Source organism: Protopterus annectens, chromosome 4.part0 (genome assembly GCF_019279795.1).
Source record: "Protopterus annectens isolate FY-2018-M chromosome 4.part0, PAN1.0, whole genome shotgun sequence".
Taxonomy (NCBI): domain Eukaryota; kingdom Metazoa; phylum Chordata; order Ceratodontiformes; family Protopteridae; genus Protopterus; species Protopterus annectens.
This window is the reverse complement of record NC_056733.1, coordinates 1,413,430,470-1,413,456,707: the sequence shown is the minus strand read 5'-3', so window position 1 is coordinate 1,413,456,707 and position 26,238 is coordinate 1,413,430,470. Positions and strand designations below refer to the sequence as shown.

Here is a 26,238-nt window from a genome sequence, read left to right as displayed (position 1 = left end):
AAAGACTGAAGAAAATGGCGTTGGCTGATGCTTATGTACTCCAGCCGCTCTGACGGAGAGAAATGCGACATCAGCCGACGTCGGACCCAGACTTTGCAATCCGGCCGACCGAGGGCTGCCTGAGGCAGGACAACCCATATGTTATGACTGCAGTTGCATTCTTGAAGGACATCAACTTTTTGTAGGCCAGTGTCTACTGAATCTTGGTGGCTGCACTTGTAAGTCTTCAACAGTTTGCATAGACTTAGCTTGGTCTTCCATTTTCTTTAAAACCTCTTCTGCCTTAATACCGAACAGAGTATCATGCTGTAAAGGTGCATCTAGCAATTTAGCTTTAACATGATCAGGCAAATTTTGTTCCTTTAACCAGGCATACCTCTTAATCACAGATCCAGTAACTGCGGCCCTGCAGTAGGCCTCTAAGGAATCAAAACCACATTGCAAAGTATGCTTTCCAACTTGTTCAGCTGCATGCAATAATTCCTGCAATTCTTTATTTTCTGCACATTCTGAAAAAAGTAGTTATGTCCTTACCATAACGTTCCATGTGGAGTGTTCATCTCGCCTTTGTTCTTACACACGGGTTCGGAGCCGATCCTCGGCTCCGAGTCGGCTGCATCGCAAAGCTCTGAATGTCAGAGAAGCTCGAGACCAGCCCATATCCCACAATCCTCCCTGCCATTACTCAGATCTAGTTTGCAAACAAACCAGACCAAAAGATCCAACACCTCCGGTGTAAGAACTATACACTCTCTCAGACATTCAGAGACACTCTCACCATAGCAATAACTAATGGTAGAAAAATATACCCCATGGTACACGGGACCATACACCCCGGAAGGGGTTAATACAAGTAGATCAGAATCTAATCCTACCAGTTCTTCCACAACACGTGGGGAGGGGAAGGGAGGGAATGTAAGAACAAAGGCAAGATGAACACCCCACATGGAACGTTATGGTAAGGACATAACTTCTTTATGTGAGAGTGTTCAATCTCGCAGTTTGTTCTTACACACGGGTAGCATCCCTAGCTCCGTCACCCCGAGTGACTTATGGAAGAACGTTCCTAAGCACAGTGGAACCAAACGATGTCCTGTCTTTGGAGACTTTGCCCACTCTACGAGTGATGAAAGTATGTGGCTTAGACCACGTGGCTGCTGCACAAATAGTGTCCAAAGGCAAGCGAGCTGCATGAGCTAAGTGGAGACTGATCTGGTAGAATGGGCCTTAGGTTTGGTGGGTAAGGACTGATTTGATTTAGAGTATACAAAGGCTATACAGTCAGCAAGCCATTTAGATAGTGTACTTTTAGTAATTGCCATGCCCTTTTTATTGCCTGCAAACGCGACGATTTTCCTGTAAGCTTTGGTCCTATCCAAATAAAATCTTAATGGCCTGTGAACATCCAACTTGTGCAGCATATACTCCAGTTTGTTAGTATGGTTCTTGAAAAAGGTAGGGAGTTCTATAGACTGGTTAGTATTCGTAACGGAACATACCTTTGGAAGGAAAGATGGATTTGTACACAAAGAGACTATCTGGATGGAATATCAAGTAAGGTGGTCTGACCGATAATGCTTGCAACTCTGATCTCTACGAGCTGAGGTCACAGCGACGAGGAACAGCGTCTTCCACGATAAGAACTTTAAAAGGCAGGACAAAGCAGGTTCAAAGGGTGGCAACATGAGTTGCGACAGTAACAAATTCAAGCTCCATGGAAAGAAAGGTTTTCTGACGGGCGATCTAAGATGGAAGGTTCCTTTCATAAAGGCCTTACAAAGTCTGAGAGACGTAATGGGAGAACCTTCCTCACCAATATGGAAGTTTGATACGGCCACCAACTGTACTCAGTGCGGAAGTAGAAGCTCCTTCGTGAAAGAGGATAGATAAGAATTCTAAAACTTTATGTAGAGGAGCTACCAAGGGGTCTAAGTGTTGGGCTAGACGCCCAGTACACAAAGCGTTTCCACTTACTCCTGGAGAGTTTAGTAGTGGAAGCTTTATGAGAAGCAACCAGAATGTGTTGAACTGCCGGGGAGAGTAGATCAGACCTGGCTAGGCAGGGAAGCGGAGCAGCCAAGCTGCTAGTTTGAGGGACTGAAGAGACGGGTGAGGAACTCCCGACGAATGGGTCAGTAGATCTGGTACTGGGTCCAGAATCCACGGTTCCTCTATTTGATAGGCTCGAAGAAAGGGGAACCATATCTGCCGAGGCCAGAATGGGGCTATGAGTATTATTGTCCTTTCCAGGTTCCTGGCTTTCTGCAGAAATCTGGGAATCAAGGGAGTAGCTGGAAACGCGTATAGGAGACCCGGGGGCCAATAGTGTATCAGTGCGTCCCTGGGGACATCCCCCGGAAGGGGTAGAAGGGCAAAGTAGCTTCTGCATTTTGCATTCAATGGGGAAGCAAACAGATCGCAGCAAGGCTGGCCCCATTTGCGGAAGATATTTTCCGCCGTCTGTGGATTGAAGGACCACTCGTGAGGTAACAGGATGGCTCTGCTCAACCTGTCCGCAATGACGTTGGATGACCCCGGGATGTGCGTTGCTATCAGAAAGCGACCCGTGGACTCTGCCCATTGCCAAATTCTCATGGCCTCTGCATAACGGGTAACACCCGGTTCCCCCTTGCTGGTTTATGTACCAGACCACAGACATGTTGTCCGTCTGAACTGCTACTGTTCCTAGAGGTAAGAGGGCTTGGAAGTGTTGCAATGCCAGGAACACCACCCTCAGCTCCAGAACATTTATGTGTAGAGTGTACTCCATGTTGGACCATTCCCCTTGGACTGTTCTTCCCTGAAAAAGGTCCCCCCACCCTATCAGGGAAGCGTCCATGGTTATTGCGGCCGTTGGACTGGGTAGAACAAACGGACGACCCATAGTGAGGTACTGATTGCACACCCACCATGAGAGGTCCCATCTGCAAGAGTCTGTTAACAGAATCTCGTGCTCTAGGGGTAAGTGTTGGAATGACCACTGCGCGAAGAGCAGCCATTGTAGGATCCTCATGTGTAATCTTCCCATAGGAACTGCGATTAGTGACGCTGCCATTAGTCCCAAAACTTTCAACACCAGTTTGGCCGGGGCTTTCTTGCTCTCTAGTAGAAGAAGAACCTGCTGTTTGAGGGTTGACTCCCTTATTGGAGGGAGCTTTAGCAGTGTTGATCGTGTATCTAGGTCTGCTCCGATGAATGAAATATGCTGTGAGGGCGATAAGCAAGACTTTTCGAAGTTTATCGAAATCCCTAGGTGGGAACAAAGGTTGACTGTGTAGTCTCTGGCTTGCAAGAGGCGACGCTCGGTGGTGGCAGTGAGGAGTCAGTCGTCCAAATAGGGAAACACCTGGAATCCCGGTCGTCTCAAGTGCGACGCAACTACTGCCATGCATTTGGTGAACACCCTGGAGGCTGAGGTGAGTCCAAAGGGCAGAGCTCGAAACTGAAAGTGACTGGCTCCCAGCCGGAAGCGCAGGTAATCTCTGGACGGTCTGGCCAATCTGATGTGGTAGTATGCGTCTTTGAGATCTATAGAGCACATCAATCGATCCTTCCATTCTTACAGAAGGACAATTGGAAGCGTGACCATCCAGAACTTTTCCTTCTTCACGAAGGTGTTGAGATTGCTGAGATCTAAGATCGGTCTCCAGTCCCTTGTCTTTTTTGGAACTAAAGAGAACCTTGAGTAAGTTCCGGATCCTCTTTGGTCCGCCGGGACTGGTTGGATAACTCTTGTTTTAGAGCAGCTTTAAAATTTCTACAGCTGCTGGGTTTTGCAGACGGGGTGGCACATCTGGAAACGGTGGCACATCTGGAAACCTTTGTAGAGGTGGAGTTGATGTGAAGGGGATTTTGTATCCTCTGGTTATAATGCTTTTCACCCAGGAATCCGAAATAATATTTAGCCAGGCCAGTGGGTATAAAGCCAAGCAACCCCCGACTGCCTCCAGAGCAGGACAGCCAGGCCTCCCTTCAGGAGTGCTGGAAAGGCTTCCCAGGGACGGAATCCCTGTCACCTTGGTTATGTGGACCCCCCTCTGCCGCTGGGGCGGCGTCTTCCATTTCTACCCCCCCTCTGCCTCTGGAGGGGGTATCACTCTGTGTGGCTTGGAAAGATCCCGGATTCTTACAGAACCACATTTTCCCGCCTCGTTGCTCTTTGGGGTACGGTCTAGTAGGAGCGGAAAAACGGACCCCAACAGCAGACAGGGTCTTTCCCTCTTGCTCACACACAGAGTCTCCTTAACGTTGGGCCCGAAGAGTGTGGCACCATCAAAAGGGGCATTGGCAAAGGAAGACTTGAAGGCTTCCGCAAAGGAGCACAGCCGCATCCATGATTGTCTTCGAAGAGCAATCGCTGAAGCTGCAGCTCTACTCGATCCTTCGGCTGCATACGAGATGAGCCTCATGGATGAGTTTACTATGGAGGTAAGGGTGTTAAGTTGTGCTGTTACCTTATCTGAAACAGCAGCATCTGTGTTGCCCTGGAGGGTATCTGTCAGCTCCTTGATGAGATCCCTCTGCAGACGTGTGAAATGAGTCAAATAGTTTAGCGAACGCATGGAAAAAGTCGCTGAACTAAAAACGCACTTCCCATATCTGTCCATAGTCCTAGAGTCCTTATTAGGAGGATGAACAGATGAGGAAGACTCAGACATCTCTTTTTTTTCATGGCTGCCGCCGCCACCATAGCGGACCGGAACTCCTTTGGTGAGATAAGTTTTATCTTGTGGGGGCGGTGATAAACTTGTTTGGTTTCCTAGGGACTGGTTCCACTGTGTCAGGTGTCTCCCACGCCCTTCGAGCAATCAATTCCATTAATTCACTGAAGGGCGGAGTCACCCAGGAGGTAGAAGGTTGAGCCCCAAAAGCCTTCAGCAGCACCGACACGTCCTCAGTGGGGGCTAGGGATTGCCAATCACCCCTCTGCTTCAAGATCTCCAGGATGTCTGCAAATGACACATCCTCAGAGGGTGATTTGGGGGACCCCTCTGCCTCATCCAAGTCTGTGTCAGACGTTAGAGATTCCTGTGGGGAATCTATGTGCCGCCTCCTTGCACAACCGTTTCCTCGGGACCTCATCAGAGGGGGCTTCTGGTGAGGCCTCCAAGGAACAGGGGGAACCCTCTGGGGGTGGCTGAGGCAATGGGCCTCTACGCTTTGGATGGGTCGTGGGAGCAGAAACAGAAAGCGGCCCTTTTGGGGAAGGAGAAGATTCCCCTGATGAAGTGGTTGTCTGTGCAGACAATACTTTCCTCATAAGGTCAAAGGCCCCCAAACCCCGGGTCGAGGGTTCCCTCGGTTCCAAAGAACACGGGAGCATCCCAGACCCAGGTGCCGTGGGCTCCGACCCAGAGGACGGAGCCGAGCCAGTCTGCGCCGAGGCCCCGAGAGGGAGAGTCGGCACAGACAGGTCGGTACGACTCTTGGTCCCGGAACCGAGGAGAGACAGTCGGCTCCGCGACTCCCCTACCGGTTCCGAAGGAGTCGAAGTCAATGGTGTCGATCGTGCAATGGACGGTTTCGGCACCGAGGGCTCCACTATCATCAGGTCATCCTCTCCCGGCTCCGAGATCTGGATGGGTCTCGAAGGAGGACCCGTTGGAGATATGGGGAGGCCTTCTAGTTTCGACACCAAATGGGAGGAAACTGCAATCAACTTGGAAAGAGCCACGTTTTCCATGAGTTTCTGCACAACAGACAACGGTCTGAAAGAACGGGTCGAAGGAGCCGAAGATAGCACCAACCGAAGAATGGACGGTGGTGGCAGCTCCGACACCGGTTCCAAGATCTGGGGCTCAGGGAAAGAAACGTTCGACGCTCGGCCCTGAGGTCTGTGGAACTGGCGAACCAACCCTAGAAGGTTAAGTCTGAGCCGATGACATGGTCTCCAACATCTTCGACCCCTTCGAGGATTTAGAAGCCTGATCCGACTTGTCCAAAGCCTCTTGAAAGGCAGGCTTAAGTAATCCTCTGTCTATAAGCTACCTGCGTCTATCTGTCATGACCCTCCCGCTAAAGGAATGGCAAATAGAACAATCCTCTTTAAGGTGGAGAGGGCCAAGACAGTAAACGCAGGAACCATGATTGTCAGTAATGGACATTTTCTGCCCACACTGACATCTCTTAAAGCCGGATTTAGCTTTCTCCGACATGACTAACAAACACTTCACTAGGCAGATACAAGAGAAAAACTACTATTAATCACTAAATCCTATAAACGACGATTTCCCGACAGAAAACTCACCGACGCCAGATGACCGACAGGTAAGTGTACCGACAGGGTGATTTGCCGACAGCGGAAAGACCGACAAGGGAATGTGCGATCGCGACGCGGTAAGTGTGCGATGGTGACGGAGTTAGGAGCGGTCAGGTAAGTGCTCGAGATTGTGGGATGTCGGGTTAGGCTGTGGGAAAGGTGAGTGTGTGTTCGTGTCGGAGGTATGGTTCGGGTAAGGTAAGTGTATGCTAGTGAGGGACTGTAGTTTAGGGACGGGTTAAGTGAGTTAGGGTGCAGGTAGGTGATGTGTGCGATAGTGTCGGACCTTAGGGTTAGGGTTTGGGTCAGGGCTAGTGTGTATGCTATGTAGTGTCGCTGTTGTTTACGTTCCGTGTCGGTGTAATGGTGTTCGTGTTTTGCGTTGTCGGGTTTGTGTGTTGTCGGTCATCTGGCCCGGTGAGTTTTCTGTCGGGGTATCGTCGTGTCGGGAATTAGTAGTAGACCCATATATATATATATATATATATATATATATATATATATATATATATATATATATATATATATATAGATAGATAGATATATATAGAAAAACCTTATATAAGTATACAAGACGCTCACAAACCACACCCAGAGAAAAAAGGGTTAGGCCACAAAAGGTGCCTGAAGAATAAAAGAGGATATATATGAAAATAACACACACACACAGCACTTCTATATACTACTTAAGAAATATAAACTTATTTCAGCACAAAAATAAACAGCTTATCTGTAAACTGTAACCAAATATCAAGTTTTTTTCTGGTCCGAGCTCTCCTCGATCCGATCTGTTGCAGCGGCAAACTAGATCCGAGTAATGGCAGGGAGGATTGTTGGATATGGGCTGGTCTCGAGCTTCTCTGAGATTCAGAGCTTTGCGATGCAGCCGACTCCTGTGTGTAAGAACAAACGGCGAGATTGAACACTCTCACATTAATCATTTTCTATTTCAGCAATCCCATAACATGTTGTTGGCACACAAGTAATACAACTGCTACCTTTTTCCGAGATCGGTAAAAAGAAAAAAGTTTCCCCAACGGAGTACTTAGCTTTAGTGAAGACTTCGGTTCTGAAACTCAAACTGGAATATTTCAGTCGTCGGCCAACCGGCACTTGCGAAATACTTCTGCTTCGGGCACCGCGCGGCAAGACTAAAGAAAATGGCGTTGGCTGCATGTTTTATACCCCCTGACGACCTGACGTCATGGAAAGAGAAGACAGCAACCAACACAGGACCCAAGACTTTGGAATTCAGGCCGACTGAAGGCAACCTGCCAGCAGATCACCCAAATGTAATGACTGCAACAGTGAAACACGAAGAACATAAAGACTAAAAGGAGCTGTGCAGCTCATGCTCCCCCTTTACCTCACTGCGCAGCAGTATTAATATACAGAATTAAAAGAGGTGAAAGAACAGACTACTTTATTGACTGTCAATCAGCAATTTCATCATTCTGGTGTACAGAAAAATGTACAGACTACAACAGTATGACTATAAAGTGGAACAACTTTAAAGGCATATTAAACACTATATACAAACAAGGTGAAAAGGTTCATTACCAAACTAAAACCAGCACTTGAAATTCAGTATGGCAAGGAAAATAGACATTTGCTGATAAGTGAAAGAAGCAAGCATGATGGGATGTACTGACAGCAATGAAAAAAGTACAGTTTGTGTACACTTACCATAAATGTAGATGTTAGTGTATTCACTGTTGCAGTCATTACATTTGGGTAATCTGCTGGCAGGTTGCCCTCTGTTGGCCTGATTAACAAAGTCTTGCGTCCTGCGTCGGTTGCTGTCCCTTCTTCCATGACGTCAGGTCGTCAGGGGTATAAAACATGCAGCAGACACCATTACATCAGTTTTTCTTGCCCCCAGATGTCAGGTGCCCCCCAAACGGGGAGCAAAGTATACAAGTATATAATTTAAAACACAAAAAATATATCTCCAAATAAAAGCAAATACACCCAAAAAGTCTTTTAAGCATAGTAAAAGAAAGGAGAGTTATAGTAAGAGAAAAACAGGGGGCTGGAGGGTGGGTAACCAAAACTGTAACAGTGAATGCACTGTTCTTAGTGTTTCACTGCTGCATTCATTACATTTGGGTAGAATCCCAAACCTATGGTTGAGAGGAGAGATTTATACAGCATTAGGAGCAGCTATAAGGCCCTGCAGGACAGCAGTGGCAAAGCCATCTCTGGATTTAGAGAAGAGAGGCAAATGGTAATGTTTGGTGAACATATGAACTGAGAGGTAGCAGCTTCTATAATGTCTCTGGTAGGAACCCCTCTTAGAAAGGCTGCAGAAGTATATGCAGCCCTGGTGGAAAGAGACCTGATCCCCCTTGGGGATAGGTTTACCATGGTACATGTAGCAGAAACTAATGCAATGGTTTATCCATTTAGAAATAATCTGCTTTGAAATAGCTTTTCCCTCTGCCCCTGCAGCAAATGCCACCAACAGTTGTTCAGATTTTCTTAGAGATTTTGTCCTGTTTAAGTAGAATCTAAGTTGTCTGTGTACATCCAATGAATGCAGAATCCGCTCACCCTTGTTCTGTGGACTGGGGAAGAAAGTTGGCAGATGAATGGTCTAATTAAGAGCCACACTGGATACCACCTTAGGCATGAAAGATGAATCGGTCCAGAGAGCCACCCTGTCCAGATAAATAATGAAAGGCTCCACTGCCATAAGAGCCTGTAATTCTGAAATCCTTCTAGCTGAGGTGACTGCTAAAAGGAAAGCGGTTTTCCATGAGAGAAATTTTAGGTCTGCAGTAGCAGCTGGCTCAAAAGGAGGGAGAGTAAGTTTTTCAAAAACAAAATTGAGGTCCCATGCAGGAGTTGGTGCTCTCCTGGGAGGTCTTAAATTTTTGGCCCCTCTGAGACGCTCCTTCAGCAGAGGATGAGAGAAGAGGGGAGGTTCTGTGTTGTAATGAGCTGAAATGGCACAGGCATGTATTTTTATGGAAGAAAAAGGTAGGCCCTTGTGAAGCATCTCAGTTAAGAATTCTAGAATCTGAGGAATATTGGGCATTGCTGTGCTTATTCCTTGTGATCGGTTCCAGGCACAGAATCTTTTTCATTTGTCAGCATAAGATTTTCTAGTACTAGGCCTTTTAGCCTCCAAAATGACATCCATCACTGGCTTGGATGGATGCCAAGGGTGAAATGAGTTAATTAGCCACGCTGCAAGATTCAAAGTTTGGAGCAGGGTGTGCAGAATTTGGTAGTTCTGCTGAGAACAGTAAGTAAGGTGTCTGGGGCAGGTGCCACGGAGGAAAGTACGACACTGCACAGGAGTGGGTACCAGTGTTGGCGAGGCCAGTCTGGAGCAATCAGAATCATTTTTGGTTTGTCCTGTGACTTTTAGTAGAACTTCGAAGAGCAGAGTCAGAGGGGGAAAGGCATAGACTGACAGCATCCACTTTCCAAGCTTTTTTGCGATGAATTCTTGTGCAGAATTTGTCCAACTGATAGTTCAGGGGTGAGGCAAAAAGATCTGTCTCTGGATTCCTCCATTTGCGTGTCAACATGTTGAAAACTTTTAGTTATGTACTCACCATAACTTCAGATGTTTGGGATCCATCTCGCCTACATTCTGACTGATGTGTTCGGAGCCGATCCCTCGGCTCCGACTCGGCACGCTTATGCCAAAGAGCGAAGTCTCTTATTGGCTGAGCTTATTATATCCCAGGATGCACCACTACCAGTCCCCCAGATCTAGTTTGTCCGCATACATGCACACATGCACGCACTGCTTATATAACATCGTCAGATGAAACAAGATAAAAACAGTAGCACTCAAAACCGCTCAATCTCCTCTGATCTCCAAGGTAGGGGAAGGAGGGTGGGTATTAGAATGAAGAGATGGATCCCAAACATCTGAAGTTATGGCGAGTAACTAAAAGATGTTATGTGATCCTATCTCGCCTACATTCTGACTGATGGGACAGCGTCCCTAGCACCTGAATCCTGGGTGGCTCACTGGAAAACACTCCTGAGTACCGTGGAACCAAATGATGCTCGCCCTTTAGATGCCACATCCAATTTATAGTGGGAAATGAAAGTGTGCCGCAGCACAAATCTCAGAAATAGCGAGCTTGGAATGAAATGCAATAGAGGTAGCCATAGCTCTAGTAGAGTGAGCTTTGACAGATGTTGTAAGTTGCTTATTTGAAGAGGAATAAGCCTGAGTTATGCAATCTCTAATCCATTTGGCAATAGTAGCTTTTGTGATGGTTTTACCCAGTTTATTATCTGAAAAGGACACAAACAATTGGTCTGTTTTTCGAATCTGTTGAGTCCTGTCTAGATAGAAGCGCAATTGCCTGTGAACATCCAACTTATGCAAGGTGTATTCCGCTTTGTTTGAAAATTTTGGGAAGAAAACTGGTAGCTCTAGAGATTGTTGGAGACAGAGATTAGAACAAACTTTTGGAACAAAGGATGGATTAGGCCTAAGTGATAATCTATCCTTGTGAAAAAACAAGTACGGTGGTTTGATAGATAGGGCTTGAAGTTCTGAAACTCTTCTTGCAGAGGTAATTGCAACTAAGAAGGCAGTTTTCCAAGACAGATATTTCAACTCACATGTAGCAGCCGGTTCAAAAGGGGAAGATGTTAAGGCACGAAGTACCAAATCAAGATCCCACGGAGGCGCAGGATGAAAAACTGGGGGTCTTAAAAGCACAGCACCTTTCATGAAAGTTTTACATAATCTGCTGCTCATCAACGGTGGGTCTATGGATTCGTGAAATTTGGAGATAGCTGCTAGTTGGACTTTAATAGTAGAGACTGAAGATCCTTGATTAAACAAGGATGTTAAAAAGTTCAAGACCTCTGGTATCGGGGCAGTAATAGGGTCTAAGCCTCTTGAGTTGAGCCCAGATAGCAAACCTCTTCCACTTACTGAGATACAATTTCTTAGTGGTGGGTTTGTGGGCCGAAGATAAAATGTGAATAACTTCCGGGTCTAAGGTGTGATTTCTGACTAAGGTCAGAAGTGGAGGAGCCAAGCTGTTAATTTCAAAGTGTGAAGGGACTGGTGCTGTCGTCCCGACTGATGAATCAGCAGGTCCGGAGTTCGATCCAAAAACCAAGGACCGTCCAGAGCATATTTCTTTAGGTAGGGGAACCATACCTGACGAGGCCAGTACGGAGCAATTAGAATCATTGTGGACCCCAACTGGGAAGCTTTCTGGATGACTTTGGGGAGGAGTGGAACCGGAGGAAAAGCATAAAGTAGTCCTGTTGGCCAAGGTTGGACTAGAGCATCCGTAGCTGCCTCCCCCTGACGCGGAGTCAAGGAAAAGAACCTTTCGCACTTTGTGTTTTGTGGTGTTGCAAACAGGTCGCAGCACGGGGTCCCCCATCTTTTGAAAACCTGAGCTGCTACTGTTTCGTTCAGGGACCACTCGTGAGGAGAGAGAATCGCCCTGCTTAATCTGTCTGCCAATACATTGGATTTTCCCGGAATGTGGGTCGCTACCAGGAAGCGGTTGGTAGCTACTGCCCATTCCCACACCCTCATGGCCTCTCTGCAAAGGGGGTAAGATCTGGTCCCTCCTTGTTTGTTTAGATACCAGACCACCGACGTGTTGTCTGTGTGGATAGCGATAATGCCTTGAGGGAGAAACTTGTGGAGGGCTTGTAGGGACAGAAGTACAGCCCTCATTTCCAATACATTGATATGGAGAAAAGTTTCGTCTGGAAGCCAAGAATCCTGAACTAACCTGCCCAGACAATGCCCCCCACCCGCCTGGGAGGCATCCGTTGTCAAGGTGGCCACCGGAGGGGTATAACAAAAGGTCTTCCCTGATTCAGATTGGATGGCTGAAGCCACCAGCGGAGGTCCCGCTTGCACGCTTTCTGTAATCAGTATGAGATGATTGAGGGGGAGATCCTGAAAAGACCATTGTGTTGATAACAGCCACTGAAGAATCCTCATGTGCAATCTTGCCAGCGGAACTAGGAGAACCGTGGCAGACATTGAACCTAAAAGTTGCAGGACCAACCTGGCTGGGGCTTTGGATCTTGGAAGCAGGGCTCGGACTTGACCTTGTAATGTTTGAATCCTTTCGGTAGGAAGGAAGATGCGCATCAATTTTGAGTCCATCTCTGCTCCTATGAATCTTATGCGCTGAGAGGGCAGCAAGACAGACTTTGACCAATTTAATGTAATTCCCAGGGAAGCACCCAGGGAGATGGTGGCTTGTAGGTTGTAGTAGATGCCTGGTGGTGGCAGTCAGGAGCCAGTCGTCCAGATAGGGAAACACTTGGAATCCGAGACTCCTCAGGTGAGCAGTCACTACTGCCAAACACGTGGTGAACACCCTGGGGGCTGTGGTGAGACCAAAGGGCAGTGCACAAAATTGGAAATGACTGACTGTCTCCCAGGCTGAAGCGCAGATACCTCCTGGACGCCTGATGTATCGGTATGTGATAATAGGCGTCCTTGAGATCTATGGAGCACATCCAAACATCCTTCTCCAACAATGGGAGAATGGATTGTAAAGTGACCATTCGGAATTTGGACTTCATGACGGACTGGTTTAGTTTGCTGAGATCCAATATGGGTCTCAGGTCCCCTGTCTTTTTTGGCACTAAAAAGAACCTTGAGTAATTTCCGGAGCCGATCTGGTCTGTGGGGACCGGTTGGATGACTCCTTTTTCTAGCAGCTTTGAAGCTTCTGCGGCTGCAATTTCCCTTTGACTGGGTGGTGGGTCCGGGATTTTTTTGGACGGTGGGGTGAGTGTGTGAAGGGAATGGTGTAACCTCCGCAATAATCCAAGCACCCATCTGTCCTGAGTAATAGACTCCCAGGCTTTTAGGTGCTTGGCAAAACGGCACCCGACTGGCTCTGGAGCAGCACAGCCGGGCAATCCCTCATGAAGTGTGGGGGGCTGAAGAGCCACGAAAGGACTCGCGGTCTCCAGTGTTGCGGGGCCCTCTGCCGCCTCTGGGACGGCGTCTCCCAGAAAAATTTCCCCGTCCTCTGCCTCTGGAAGGGGAATCTTCCTGCTGTTGAGGAAAGAACTTCTGTGATTTGGAACCACATCTTCCTCCTCTTTAGCCTTGGGATAAGGCCGAAAGGGAGTGGAATAACGTGCTCTACGGCAGATAAAGTTTTTCCCTCTTGCTCACAGCGGTAAGAGTGTCTTTACCTTGGGTCCAAACAAAGAGGACCCATCAAAGGGAGCGCGGCGAAGGAAGACTTGAAGGCCTCCGTGAAATGACACAACGGAGCCAGGCTTGTCTCCGAGAGCCACGCCTGTGCCTGCTCTCTGCCCTTCGGCCGCATATGAAATGAGCCTCATGGACGAGTTAGAAATCGAGGTAAGGATAGCCAACTGAGAGCTAACCGACTGGGCTAGCTGCTCAGGTAGGTTACCTGAGAGGGAGTCTGACAGCTCCTTGATCAGATCCCTCTGTAGTCTGGTGAAATGTGCCAAATAATTCAGGGACCTTAGAGTAAAGGCCGCTGAAGTCAGGGTGCGCTTCCTGCATCGTCCATGCTCCTAGACTCCTTATTAGGAGGATGGACGGACATTGAAGCCTCTGCCACGTCCTGCTGTGTAGCAGATGCCACCACCATGGCATCTACAGCCACGCCTTTCGTCAAGAACTCCTTCTCTGGTGGGGCAGACAAAAATTTGTTAGGGCGAGAAGGCACTGGTTCCACAGTATCTGGATGTTCCCACGCCCTCCGACAAACCAAATCCAGGAGCTCGAAGGGCGGAGACACCCAGGAGGCGGAGGGCTGAGCCCCAAAGGCCTTGAGAAGCACTGACTCATCAGTGGAGGGGGGTTTGGAAATCCAGCCGCCTCGTTGCTTAAGGATCTCTAGAATGTCTGCAAATAAGACATCATCAGAGGACGACTTTGGGGACCCCTCCGCATCATCAAGATCAGTGTCCGATGTAAGAGACTCGGGGGAGTCCACGTGCTTCCTCTTGCACAATCTCTTCCTTGGGGCTCCTCCAAGACAACTCCGAAGAACCCTCAGGAGGAGGGGAACCCCAGTGGGGTAACCTCAGGCCCCGGGGCTCCGCTGCCTAGAGACAGGGGAACTGCCAAAGACCCAGTCTCCATGCCCAGGGAAGGTGCCGGTAAAGCCGTGAGATGGCGAAGAAGACTTGGCCAAGGCACTCCTCATAGCTCTGAAAGCCGGACCCCCAGAATCCTGGGAATGTCCGTCCCCGAGCCATGATAGCAGACGGAAGTCCCGCCGGGCACCGAGAGGGAGGCTCGGAACAGACAGCATTGGTCCCAAACGTCACCCCGGTCCGGCCAAGAAGTCCGTGCTAAACTCGACCAAGGCCGGGTTGGAGTAAGGGTCGGAGCCGACCCTAGGATCTCCACTGGCTCCATCAGCACCTGCTCCGACGGAGCCGCGGTCGGAGGAGGAATGGCAATGGAGTGGGCTATCGGCCCAAGCCAATTGGGTTGGAGCCAAACAAATTTTCGGAAGACTGGGGACTGGAACAGTCTTTGGAGCACCCTGTCTATGTCCGAATCTGACATCCTCGATGACCTAGAGGAGACCGAACGGGTTCGAGTAGGCCTCCAACGGCCCCAAGGGACTAGGGGACCGCTCGGCGACTCGATAACTATCGGCGCCAAGGAATGCACAAACCAGTTTCCATCGGTGCCGAGGAGGACTTCGCGCCGAGGAGGAAGTGTCTGAGCGACAACCTTCATCGGCTCGAGATCAGTGGAGCCGATGAAGGTGATTCGCCTCGATGCCCCAGCCATCGGCCCGGCCAGAGGAGTCGAGACTGGAGGCATCGAGGAAGACCGTTCGCCTCGGCCCAAGTCCTTGGAGCCGAAGGAGAAGCCTGCCTATGTCTTTTGGCGGTCGGGTCCGACGGACTGGTCGGAGCCGACGCCTTTCTTTTAGCAGGAGAAGGAGAGGACGCTAATGCTTCTTCAAAAGAGGGTTTTATAAGGCCTTTCAAAATAAGTTTATTTTTCCTCTCTTCGAGGACCCTCGAGGAAAACGCGTGACACACGCTGCAGGACTCCTGCAAATGTTTGGCGCCCAAACAATATACACAGAGAGAGTGGTCATCCGTGATAGACATTTTAAAACTGCACTTAGTGCACTTCTTAAAGCCCGAAGGCCTAGGAGCCTGAGACATTATAACAATTCAGTAACTCTCTCACAGAAAAAAAAACCCACTATTCTGTATTGTCTTTCTAAATTGACTGACACTACAAAGATTAGCTTACGGTTGCCGGTTAAGATTGACAGCCCGATAACAGAGAAAATAACTCAAGGGGATCCTAGAACCCCTAAGGATTTGAAGGGATTGACTGACAGGGAAAGGCCCTACAGATCAAGGTGGCCTCTAGTCAGAACAAACACCCAATCACACACAAATTTTCCACAAAAAAATTTCCAGTCACACACAAAAGTACAGAGTAGCTGTTAAAACAGCTTTTTGTTATAGAAATAGCAAATTCCTGACAGAAAAAGTTAGTGAAAACACTACTTAGCTCAGCCAGCTCGAGACCACGTCTTTGCTAGTTAGCGGCAAACGAGATCTGGGGGACTGGTAGTGGTGCATCCTGGGATATAGTAAGCTCAGCCAATAAGAGACTTCGCTCTTTGGCATAAGCGTGCCGAGTCGGAGCAGAGGGATCAGCTCCGAACCCATCAGTCAGAATGTAGGCGAGATAGGATCACATAACATCATGTGGTTCCAATTTCCATTCATGTGGTTCCATGAGATTTCTGCTTAGTTAGTCTGCCAGAGTATTTCGCTTTCCTGGCAGGAATTGAGATTGTAGTTGTATCTGATAGGTCAAGGCAGTGTTCCACAATGCCATGGCTAGTCTGCAAACGGGTAGGAATGTGTACCCCCTGCTTGTTTATATACCACAACTTGTCTATCATTAGTTGTCCTGGATGAAGGTAGTCCTTGAAGGCTGTCAGAGCATTCTGTACAGCTAGCATTCTCTTTCTGATTGATATGTAGGGTGCATTTGATTTGGGCTCCATTTGCCCTGAATACACTTCCCTGCCAGATGAGCCCCCCAAGCATAGTCTGATGTGTCTTTAGTCAGGGTTTTGGCGGCAGGGGGTGGAGTGAATGGCAGTCCCTTGTTTTGGTGGCAGGCCTCTGCCCACCATAGGAACTCTAGTTGCAAGCAAGGTATAATAGGAATCATTGTTTCCAGGCTGTAACAAATGTTGACTCCATAAACTTTTAAAGTACCACTGACATTTCCTCATATGCAGTCTTGCATATGGAATTAGAAGAATGCAGGAGGCCATGAACTCCAAGGCTGCAGAGAGCTGGGTTTTTGTGGCCACCTGTGGTGCAAGGTGAGTCATCTGGGCAGTTTTATTCAGGCTTGCACCCAGGAATGTAATTTTTTGAGAGGGTACCAGTTGTGATTTCTTTTCGTTTATGGTGTACCCTAGACGAGTTAGAACCCTTTTTACAAACGCCAGATGTTTTAGAAGAATGTCCTTGTTTTCTGTCTGAATTAGACAGTCGTCCAGGTATGGATATATTTGAATATTTCTTTGCCTGCAAAATGCAATTACTGGTGCCAGGCATTTTGTGAAGACCCTGGGCGCAGTAGATAAGCCAAAGGGCAGTGCAGATAACTGGTAACGCAAGTAGCCTGCTTTGAAGCGGAGGTACCTTCTGCAAGATTCCCTGACAGGGATATGCAGGTAAGCCTCTTAAGTCTAGAGTTACCAACCAGGCATCTTTGCCTAGCATAGGTAGTAACTGTCGAGTCAGCATCGTGAATTTTGGAATGTCCAGAAATGTGTTTAGAGTGGATAAGTCCAGAATTGGACGGCATGATTTGTCTTTTCTGGGTACCAGGAAAATTCTGGAATAGAAACCTTGTCCCTTTTCCTCTTCTGGTACTGCTTGAATAATCCCCATGTTCATGAGGGACAGAACTTGTTTCTGGGCCTCTGCCCACTGCTTTGGGGGCAGATCTGGTCATCAGTTTGGGATTGGCAACATGTGGAAGTGAAATCTGTATCCCTGGGATACTATATTTAAAACCCATTTGTCCTGGGTAATAAGTTGCCAGTTTCGTGCATGAAGTGCTAGATTTCCCCCCCCCCAAAGGGGCGGCTAAGAGGTAAAGGCTTGGTGATTGTAGAGGAAAGTCATTGAGACTGTTTACCACAAGGAGGTGCCTTGCTGCTTCCAGATTTGGAGGTGGAGGCACCCCATTTTTTGGTTCTAAAAGAACCTTGTGACTGAAACCTGGAGCCTTTGGAATGTCTTGATTTGACTTGAGCGGCTCTCGAGGGGACTGGAAAGGACCAGTTCTTAGTAGGCCAGTGCCTACTAAATCTTGGAGGTTGCACTTGTAAGAAATCTTTCACAGTTTGCAGAGATTTAGCTTCATCTTCCATCTTTAACACTTCTTCAGCCTTATTACCAAAGAGATGGTCCTGCTGTAAAGGAGCATCCAACAATTTTGCTTTAACATGGTCAGGCAGAATTTGCTCTGAGCCAAGCATGCCTTCTTAGCACAGATCCAGTAACAGCAGCCCTGCAAGAGGCCTCCAAGGAATCAAAACCACACTGCAAAGTAAGTTTTCCAACTTGTTCAGCTGAATGCAACAAATCCTGCAATTCTTTTTTCCACACAGTCAGATATTATCATTTTCTGTTTAAGTAGTCCCATGATATGCTGCTGATATTTAAGCATATGAAATTGACAGTTTAAAGCCCTGACTGCCAAGGTTGCAGACGTGTAAACCTTCTTACTCCATCTATCCAGCGCCCTGGAGTCTCTTATCAGAAGGGGTAGGATTTTTGTCAGTAGAGGCCTTAATGCCCTTGGGACCCTGAGAAATGGTTTCAGGATCAGCAATATGGTTTTTGAAAAGGAATTTGTGGGAGTCAGGAACCCTGTAGTATCCGTCTGGCTTACAAGGAGCCAGAGGCAGAGAACCAGGAGTCATACTAGATTCTGAAAATACAAGGTCTAAAAAACAGGAGGCATAGCCAAAGGCCTATGCTGAGGAAGTAGAAGAAAATCCCCAAGTCTCTTTTTAGATTCAGAGAAATCCTGACTTTCCCAGTGGAAATGTTCCCTTAAAGCATGCAAAGTTTCCCCAAAAGAAAAATCCTCAGGGGAGAGGCAGAAGGGATGGAATCCTCTGCAGAGTCCTCATAAGTAGGAATAGACAAATCCTGTTCATTAGAAGAGTCAGAAGAAATAGAATCCTGTTTAGAAGATTCATAATCAATGTCTTGCCTAGGCCTCTTAGGAGGGGGAAGGCTACCCCCGATCAGAGTAATTAAATCTTCAGCCATTTTGATCATTTGTTTTTTAGGCATGTGGCCCAGGTGTCGGTTTTTTAGACCATAGATTTAGATTTTGGCTTTAGTTTTGAAGATGGCGTCAGTCTAATATACAAATCTGTAGGCCTAAAAACACCCTCAGAAGCCGGTGCCTGCACAGCAGCTCCGGACCCATCTAAGGTAGAGACATCCACGGGTTCCATAACTGAAGCATCTCGCAGCATACCAGACTCTGAATGGGTCTCAGTACAGGCCTGCGAATCAGAAGTAGCGGGTATCAGGGGCTGCGAAAGCACCTCACTGAGTACCGGCAACTGGCTTAGGAAAAGTGTAGTCTGTTTTCGACCTCAGTCCAGTAGTCGGATTGCTAACAGACGACATTTCTGGATAGTTAAATCTTGACCCAAAATATTTAGAACAAAAATATATAGACATTTAATCATGCGTTGATTAAATTTAGCACAAGAAAAAGTTTCCCCAATGGGGTTACTTAGCTTTTAGTTACTTTGGTTCTGAAACTCAAAAACGAAAATTTCAGGAGTAGGCTGACCAGCACTTGCGAACTGCTTTTGCTACCGCGTGGCAAGAAAGACTGATGTAATGGTGTTGGCTGCATGTTTTATACCCCTGACATCATGGAAGAAGGGACAGCAATCAACACAGGACCCAAGACTTTTGTTAATCAAGCCGACTGAGGCAACCTGCCAGCAGATTACTCAAATGTAATGACTGAAACAGTGAAACACGAAGATCATTGTAACCCCACCCCGCCACACATCCCAATGCACTAAACTGATTTCTCAGTGTAACCACCGCACAAACTGAGGCAAAAGTTGACACTGATGTGGTTTCCATCAGACAGCAAAAAACTTCAAACCTGGGATGGAATTAGAAGTTATGTACCTACCATAACGTTCCATGTTAGTTGTCTTCTCTCGCCTTCTTTCTTGCTGGATGGGTTCGGAGCCGATCCTCGGCTCCGACTCGGCACTTGCTTTAGCTCGAGAACTCCTTTTACCAGCTCGAGGCAACCCTATATCCCATGATGCAAGGCGGAACTACCTCAGATCTCGTTTGGCAGCTAACTGACCCTGCTAAAGACTATCCTAACATAATTAGGAACCATGGTTCCTAAAAGAAGTCCTCATAACAATGCTCCAGAGGAAGCAATCTAATAGGAAACTCTCCAAGATCTGTCCAGGCCAGGGGGAAGGAGGGAGGGACGCAAGAAAGAAGGCGAGAAGACAACTAACATGGAACGTTATGGTAGGTACATAACTTCTAAATGTTAAGTTGTCAATCTCCTTCATTCTTGCTGGATGGGACCGCCCCTAGCACCTGTATCCCGGTGGCTCAATGGAACAGACTCTTGAGAACTGTGGAACCAAAACTGGCCCTATCTCTGGAGGCCAAATCCAACTTGTAATGAGACACAAAGGTATGAGGCGTGGCCCAAGTAGCTGCTGCACAAATAGTGTCAATGGGAAGTCTATCCTGAAAGGCTACAGAAGTGGATAGACTCCTGGTCGAATGTGCTTTTGGCTTAGAAGATAGTTGTTTGCCCCTTAGAGAGTACACACAGGAAATGGTGGAAGTCAACCATCTAGATAAGGTCACTTTAGAAACTGGAAGACCTAACCTGTTTTCTGCATAGGAGACAAACAATTGGTCTGATTTTCTAATTTGTTTAGTCCTATGCAAGTAGCGCCTGAGCTGACGAACATCCAAAAAATGCAGCTTCTGTTCAGCTCTGTCAGAATAGTTAGGAAAGAAAACTGGTAGATCAATAGATTGGTTAATATTGGTTTGAGATGCAACCTTGGGAAGAAAGGAAGGAAGGGTTAGTTCTGAGCGAAACCCTATCCTTATGAAAAATCAGATAAGGTGAACTAATACAGAGGGCCTGAATCTCAGAAACTCTTCTTGCAGAAGTAACAGCCAGTAAAAATATAGTTTTCCACGTCAATAACTTTAAAGAACACATAGCAGACGGTTCGAAAGGAGGTAGAATTAGGGATGCCAACATTAAGTTTAGATCCCATTGCGGAGGAGGATGTTTCACAGGCGGTTTTAGGAGAAAAACTCCTCTTAAAAAGGCTTTGCATAACCTATGAGACATGATGTTATTGTCATGCAAGCCAACATGATACTTGGAAATAGCAGCCAGTTGTACTTTGACTGTAGATGACGAAGATCCCGAATGAAAAACCTCCGCCAGGAAATCCAAAACAGAATGTACAGGAGCGTAAAAGGATCAATATTTCTGGCGTTTGCCCAAAAAACGCCGCCACTTGCTAGCATAAACAGTTCTAGTGGACGACTTTAAAGAAGACACTAAAATGTCTCTGAGTCAGAAATCATTGGTAGCCTGGTTAGGGAAGGAAGTGGAGCAACCAAGCAGTGAGGTTGAGAGAATGAATGGCCCGGTGCTGCTGACCCGACTGGTGGATCAAAAGATCCGAACTGGGTCCAGATGCCAGGGCTGCACCAGAAGATGATGATGTAGAGACGGAAACCAAATTTGTCGAGGCCAATATGGAGCAATGAGGATCAATTTGGCTCTCAAAACGGTGGCTTTCTGAATGACTTGTGGAATCAATGGAAAGGGAGGAAAAGCATAAAGAAGTTCCCGAGGCCAATCCTGGGTTAGAGAGTCTCTCAAGGGTTGGCCTGGAAGAGGAAATAGTGTGAAGTAATCTGGGCACTTGCTGTTTTGAGGGGTAGCAAAAAGATCGCAACAAGGGGTGCCCCACTTCAGAAAAATCTGATCCACTACAGATTGATTGAGAGACCACTCGTGAGGCATCAGAATAGATCTGCTTAGCCTGTCCGCCAATAGGTTGGACCTGCCGGGGATGTGCGTTGCTATCAGAAACCGCTGAGAAGAGATCGCCCATTGCCAAAGTCGGAGAGCTTCTCGACATAAGGGATAGGACCTGGTTCCGCCCTGTTTGTTGATGTACTAGACCACGGACATGTTGTCCGTCTGTACTGCAATAGTCCCTGTGGGAAGAAAGTAGTCGAGGGCTTGCAACGTTAAAAGCACTGCTCTCATCTCCAGGACATTTATGTGCAGGTGGTATTCTATGGGTTGCCACGTCCCGTGGACCATCCTGCCCTGATAATGCCCCCCCCCACCCGATCAGAGAGGCATCCGTGGTGACTGTGGCAACTGGAGGAGGGGGAACAAAGGGTCGGCCCTGATGAAGAGGGGAAGATATCCACCATCGTAGATGAGCCCTGCACGACTGTGTTACCAAGATTTCGTGTCTCATGGGCAGATCGTGGTACGACCACTGCGTGAATAACATCCACTGCAGGAGACGCATGTGGAAGCGAGCCAGTGGAAGAAGAACAATGGCCGCAGCCATTAGGCCTAGAACTTACAAGACAAACCTGGCTTTGATCTTGTTGCTTTGTAACCGAAGCTGAACAAATTTCTGGATGTCCAGAATCCTTTGATCTGTTAGCCTGGCTAACATTTTGACGGTATTTAACTCTGCGCCTATAAAGGTGATAGATTGGCAAGGCAGCAGAGAGGATTTTTCGAAATTTACCGAAATTCGTAGTCTCTTGCAAAGCTGTAGGGTGTAGTCGCTGGACCGAAGAAGCTGATGCTTGGAGGTGGCGGAGAGGAGCCAGTCGTCCAAATAAGGAAACACCTGGAATCCTCGACGTCTCAGGTGAGCTGTGACCACTGCCATGCATTTGGTGAACACTCTGGGGGCTGAAGTGAGGCCAAAGGGCAGTGCTCTGAATTGGTAATGACTGGCTCCCAGCCGAAAGCGGAGAAACCTTCTGAGCGCCTGTGAATCTTTATGTGATAGTACGCATCTTGAAGGTCTATAGAGCACATCCAGTTGTCCTTGCCCAGAAAGGGCAGAATGGATTGTAGCGTGACCATCCGAATCTTGCCTTTTGACAGACTTGTTTAGTCTGCTTAGGTCTAGTATTGGTCTCCAATCTCCGTCCTTTTGGGGACCAAAAGAATCTTGAGTAGAAGCCGGATCCTACTTGGTCTGCCGGCACTGTTTGGATGGCTCTTTTTCCAGGAGTTTTGAAACTTCCTGTCTTGCCAAATCCCTTTGACCGGGTGAGATGTCTGGAAGGGATTGTAGAGGTACGGAAACCTTCAAGGGATTTTGTAACCCTCGGATATGATCGACTGTTCCCACTTCTGTTGTGATTGGCATTGCCGGGCTACTGGGTACAGCGAAATTCTTCCCGATTGCCTCCAAGGGTGGACAGTCGGGCAACACCTCAGGGATGCTGAAAGGGCTTCTCAGGAAGAGGCTCCCTGTTGCCCTGGTTCTGAGGACCCCCCCTGCCTCTAGGGCCGCGTCTATTATTGTTACCCCCTCTGCCTCTGGGGGTAAACTGACCACGTGTGTCCGGTGTAGCTCCTTGGGCTTTACGGAACCATATCTTCCCCCCCTTCTGACCCTTGGGATATGGTCTAGAAGGAGTGGAAAACTGGACTCCAACGGCAGAAAGAGTTTTACCGTCCTGCTCACATCTGGTCAAAGTATCCTTCACCTGAGGTCCGAACAAAGCCGAACCGTCAAAGGGGGTGTTGGTGAAGGACGCCTTAAAGGGGTCCGCAAAATTACACAGCCGCATCCAGGCTTGGCGTCTAAGAGCAACACCTGTGCCTGCGGCCCTGCTCGCTCCATCGGCCGCATAAGATATGAGCCGCATGGAGGAGTTAGATATGGAATTCAGGATAGCAAGCTGTGAGGCAATCTTTTCCTGAGCCCCAGCAGCAGAAGGATCCTGGACTAGTTCCTTGAGAATATCTCGTTGAAGCCTGGTGAAGTGACAAAGGTAATTCAGCGAACGCATAGCAAAGGTCGCTGAAGAAAACATCCGCTTTCCATACCTGTCCATGGTCCTAGAATCCTTATTAGGAGGATGGACAGGTACTGAAGGATCCGCCAGTTCCTTCTTAGTGGCCGCCGCTACCACCATAGCATCCACAGAGACACCTTTGGACAGGAACTGTTTATCCGAAGGGGCCGTGATGAACTTGGATGATCTCCTGGGGACAGGTTCCACAGAATCTGGAGCCGCCCACGCCTTCCGAGCCACTACCTGCATGAGTGGGTCGAAAGGCGGAGACACCCAGGAGGTGGAGGGTCGGGATCCAAAAGCCTCCAGGTATACCGACTCATCCTCGGAGGGGTCAATGGAGGGCCAATTCCCCCTCTGTTTGAGGAGCTCAAGGATGTCTGAAAATGAGACATCCTCAGAGGGGACCGTGGGAACCCTACGACTCATCTAAGTCGGTATCAGATGTAGTAGACTCAGGGAGTCTGTGTGTTTCCTCTTACGCCCTCTTCAGAGGGGTTCCCCTGCAGGGTCAGGGGAAACCTCGGAAGAGGAGGAAATTCCCAGTGGGGAAACCTGGGGCGATGGATCCCTGGGCCTGAGAGCAAGAGGCTGGCAAGAGGCATCTGCAGGCACTGATGAGGGAGGAGCTAGAGGGATAGACCGCTGACCAGGCTCAGAGGTCAGGACACTCCTCATCACCTCAAAGGCTCCTCTCCCGGAGACCTGAACACACCCGCTCAAGAAACAGGAATGGTCGGCTCCAAGGAGAGAGAAGGCTCGAGGCGATGTCGGCGCCGAGCTTAAAGCCAAAGCCCCGAGAGGGAGAGCGGGGTCGGACAAGGGTCCGATGCCACTAGCCCCCTCGGAGCAGACAGTGGAAACCCGACGACCGGATCCCTCCAAGGAAGGTCTCAAGGAGGAGATCGGAGCTGAAGACGACGGAGCCGAAGGATGTATCGGCTCCGGCATCGAAACAGTCGCTGTCCCAAGAAGCTCCGGCTCCGAACTCTGGTGTGGAGTCGGAGGAGGAAGTTCAAGGGGTGAGGCTATAGCCGAAGTCTGTTGAGACGGGCTATGGAGCATTTGGGCCAGTGCCTGAGACTTCAACAGCCTGCTTACCACCCTCTCCAAATCGTGGTCAGACAGCCTGGAAGATCTCGAAGATCGGCTCCGATAGCTCCGCTCCGACAAAAGAGGAGACCCCGGAGCCGAGTGAATACTTAGTATCGAAGGGGACCGGGATCTCTTACGGGTCGAAGCCATCGGAGCCGAAGTCCCTTGAACCCCAGATGGAGCAGAGGATATCTCGCCCGATGCTGGATAAAGTGTCGGCTCCAGCCGAGCCGACAAGGCCACAGTAGTCAGGGTATCGGAGCCGGTCGGCACCAACCCACTACTCTAACAGAAGAAGTATCGACTCCAGCCGAGCCGATATCGGCTCCGACTGAGCCGGAGCCACCGGAGGAGGCTTGGACACTGTAGCCTGAACCTTGGTGGCTTAAGAGGTTTTCCTGCCCCTGACTTAGGAGGAGAACCTTCAGGTTTAAGTAAACCTCGGAGGATTAATTTGTTCCTCCTTTCCTGCAGGACTCTCTGGCTAAAAGCATGACACAACGCACAGGAGTCCTGCAGGTGCAAAGGCCCCAGGCAATACACACAAGAAGTGTGACCGCCTGTCAGGGACATTTTCTGACAGCACTGGTCACACTTCTTGAAGCCTGAGACCTTGCCTTCTCTAGACATCCTAAAAGGATAGACACAAACAGTCCCCACAAACACACAACTTAATCCCTACACAGACACACAGGAAGGGAATAACTTGGGGAACTAGGCCTGACTAAAACTTTAAACTGAAAACTATTATAAAAGTTTAAAAGGAAGGGAATAGGGTGGGCTGTAACTAAGTACAGGCTAATCTAACACTAAAGGGAAAAATAAACCCCTAACTGAACTTTTTCTTCTTTAACAAGAAAAAACTTACCTCAGCTGGCAAAGGAGACCTCTTTCGCTAAGCGGCAAACGAGATCTGAGGTAGTTCCGCCTTGCATCATGGGATATAGGGTTGCCTCGAGCTGGTAAAAGGAGTTCTCGAGCTAAAGCAAGTGCCGAGTCGGAGCCGAGGATCGGCTCCGAACCCATCCAGCAAGAATGAAGGCGAGATTGACAACTTAACATTTAGCCTGACTAAACAGAAAAAATTCAATGGAAACACTTTCACAAGTGGTTCAACGCTTCCATACAAGTGCAGTTGGTCTGCAGAGACTAGATATATTCATGAATCAAAATGGGAAGTGTTATACACTCAAGTTTACCTGTGCTTCTTCTTCTTCAGTAAAGTCATTTTTTATGTTGAAAGTTTTTCGTATCTCTTCTGGAGTTTTGCCTTTAATCATATTTGCAACTGTCTTGCATGTAACATCAAGGAGACCCTTAATATCCAAATAGTTTGCAGCCTTAAATAAAAACAAAATCCTGTTAGATTTGTGGGCCTCATACTTGTACAGTATGACTATTAGTACTACACATACACATTTAGTAACGACATTAGATGACTTTAGACCAACACTGTGATAAATTAATATTTAACTTGGATTTATTTTTCAGACCAACAGTCTGATCTACATCAGGGCAAGTGTATAATCTGGGGTGCAATTGAAACCATAGTCTTGCACAAACATGTAGCCACTTTCACCTTTAGTGCATACGTCAATTTCAGGGTAATCATCATAATGGATTTCCAATACGACTGAAGACTTCATTACAACAAGCAAAATGGTTTTCTCTAGTAGCAATTCTAACCACCTGGTGTGGTAGATTTGTGCTACAAATCTGTGCAAGACAAACACTGCTCA

General features: G+C 48.0%; 1 protein-coding gene across 1 annotated transcript in view; it reads right to left on the bottom strand.

Annotated features, from left to right (window-relative positions):
• Nucleotides 1–26,238, bottom strand: part of SKP1 (S-phase kinase associated protein 1) — a 241,021-nt gene that overhangs the window by 97,990 nt on the left and 116,793 nt on the right. Inside the window, exon 2 of the mRNA XM_044069900.1 lies at nucleotides 25,699–25,951. Within this exon, the coding sequence (XP_043925835.1) occupies nucleotides 25,699–25,951 (253 nt within the window). The remainder of the gene's footprint in view (nucleotides 1–25,698; nucleotides 25,952–26,238) is intronic.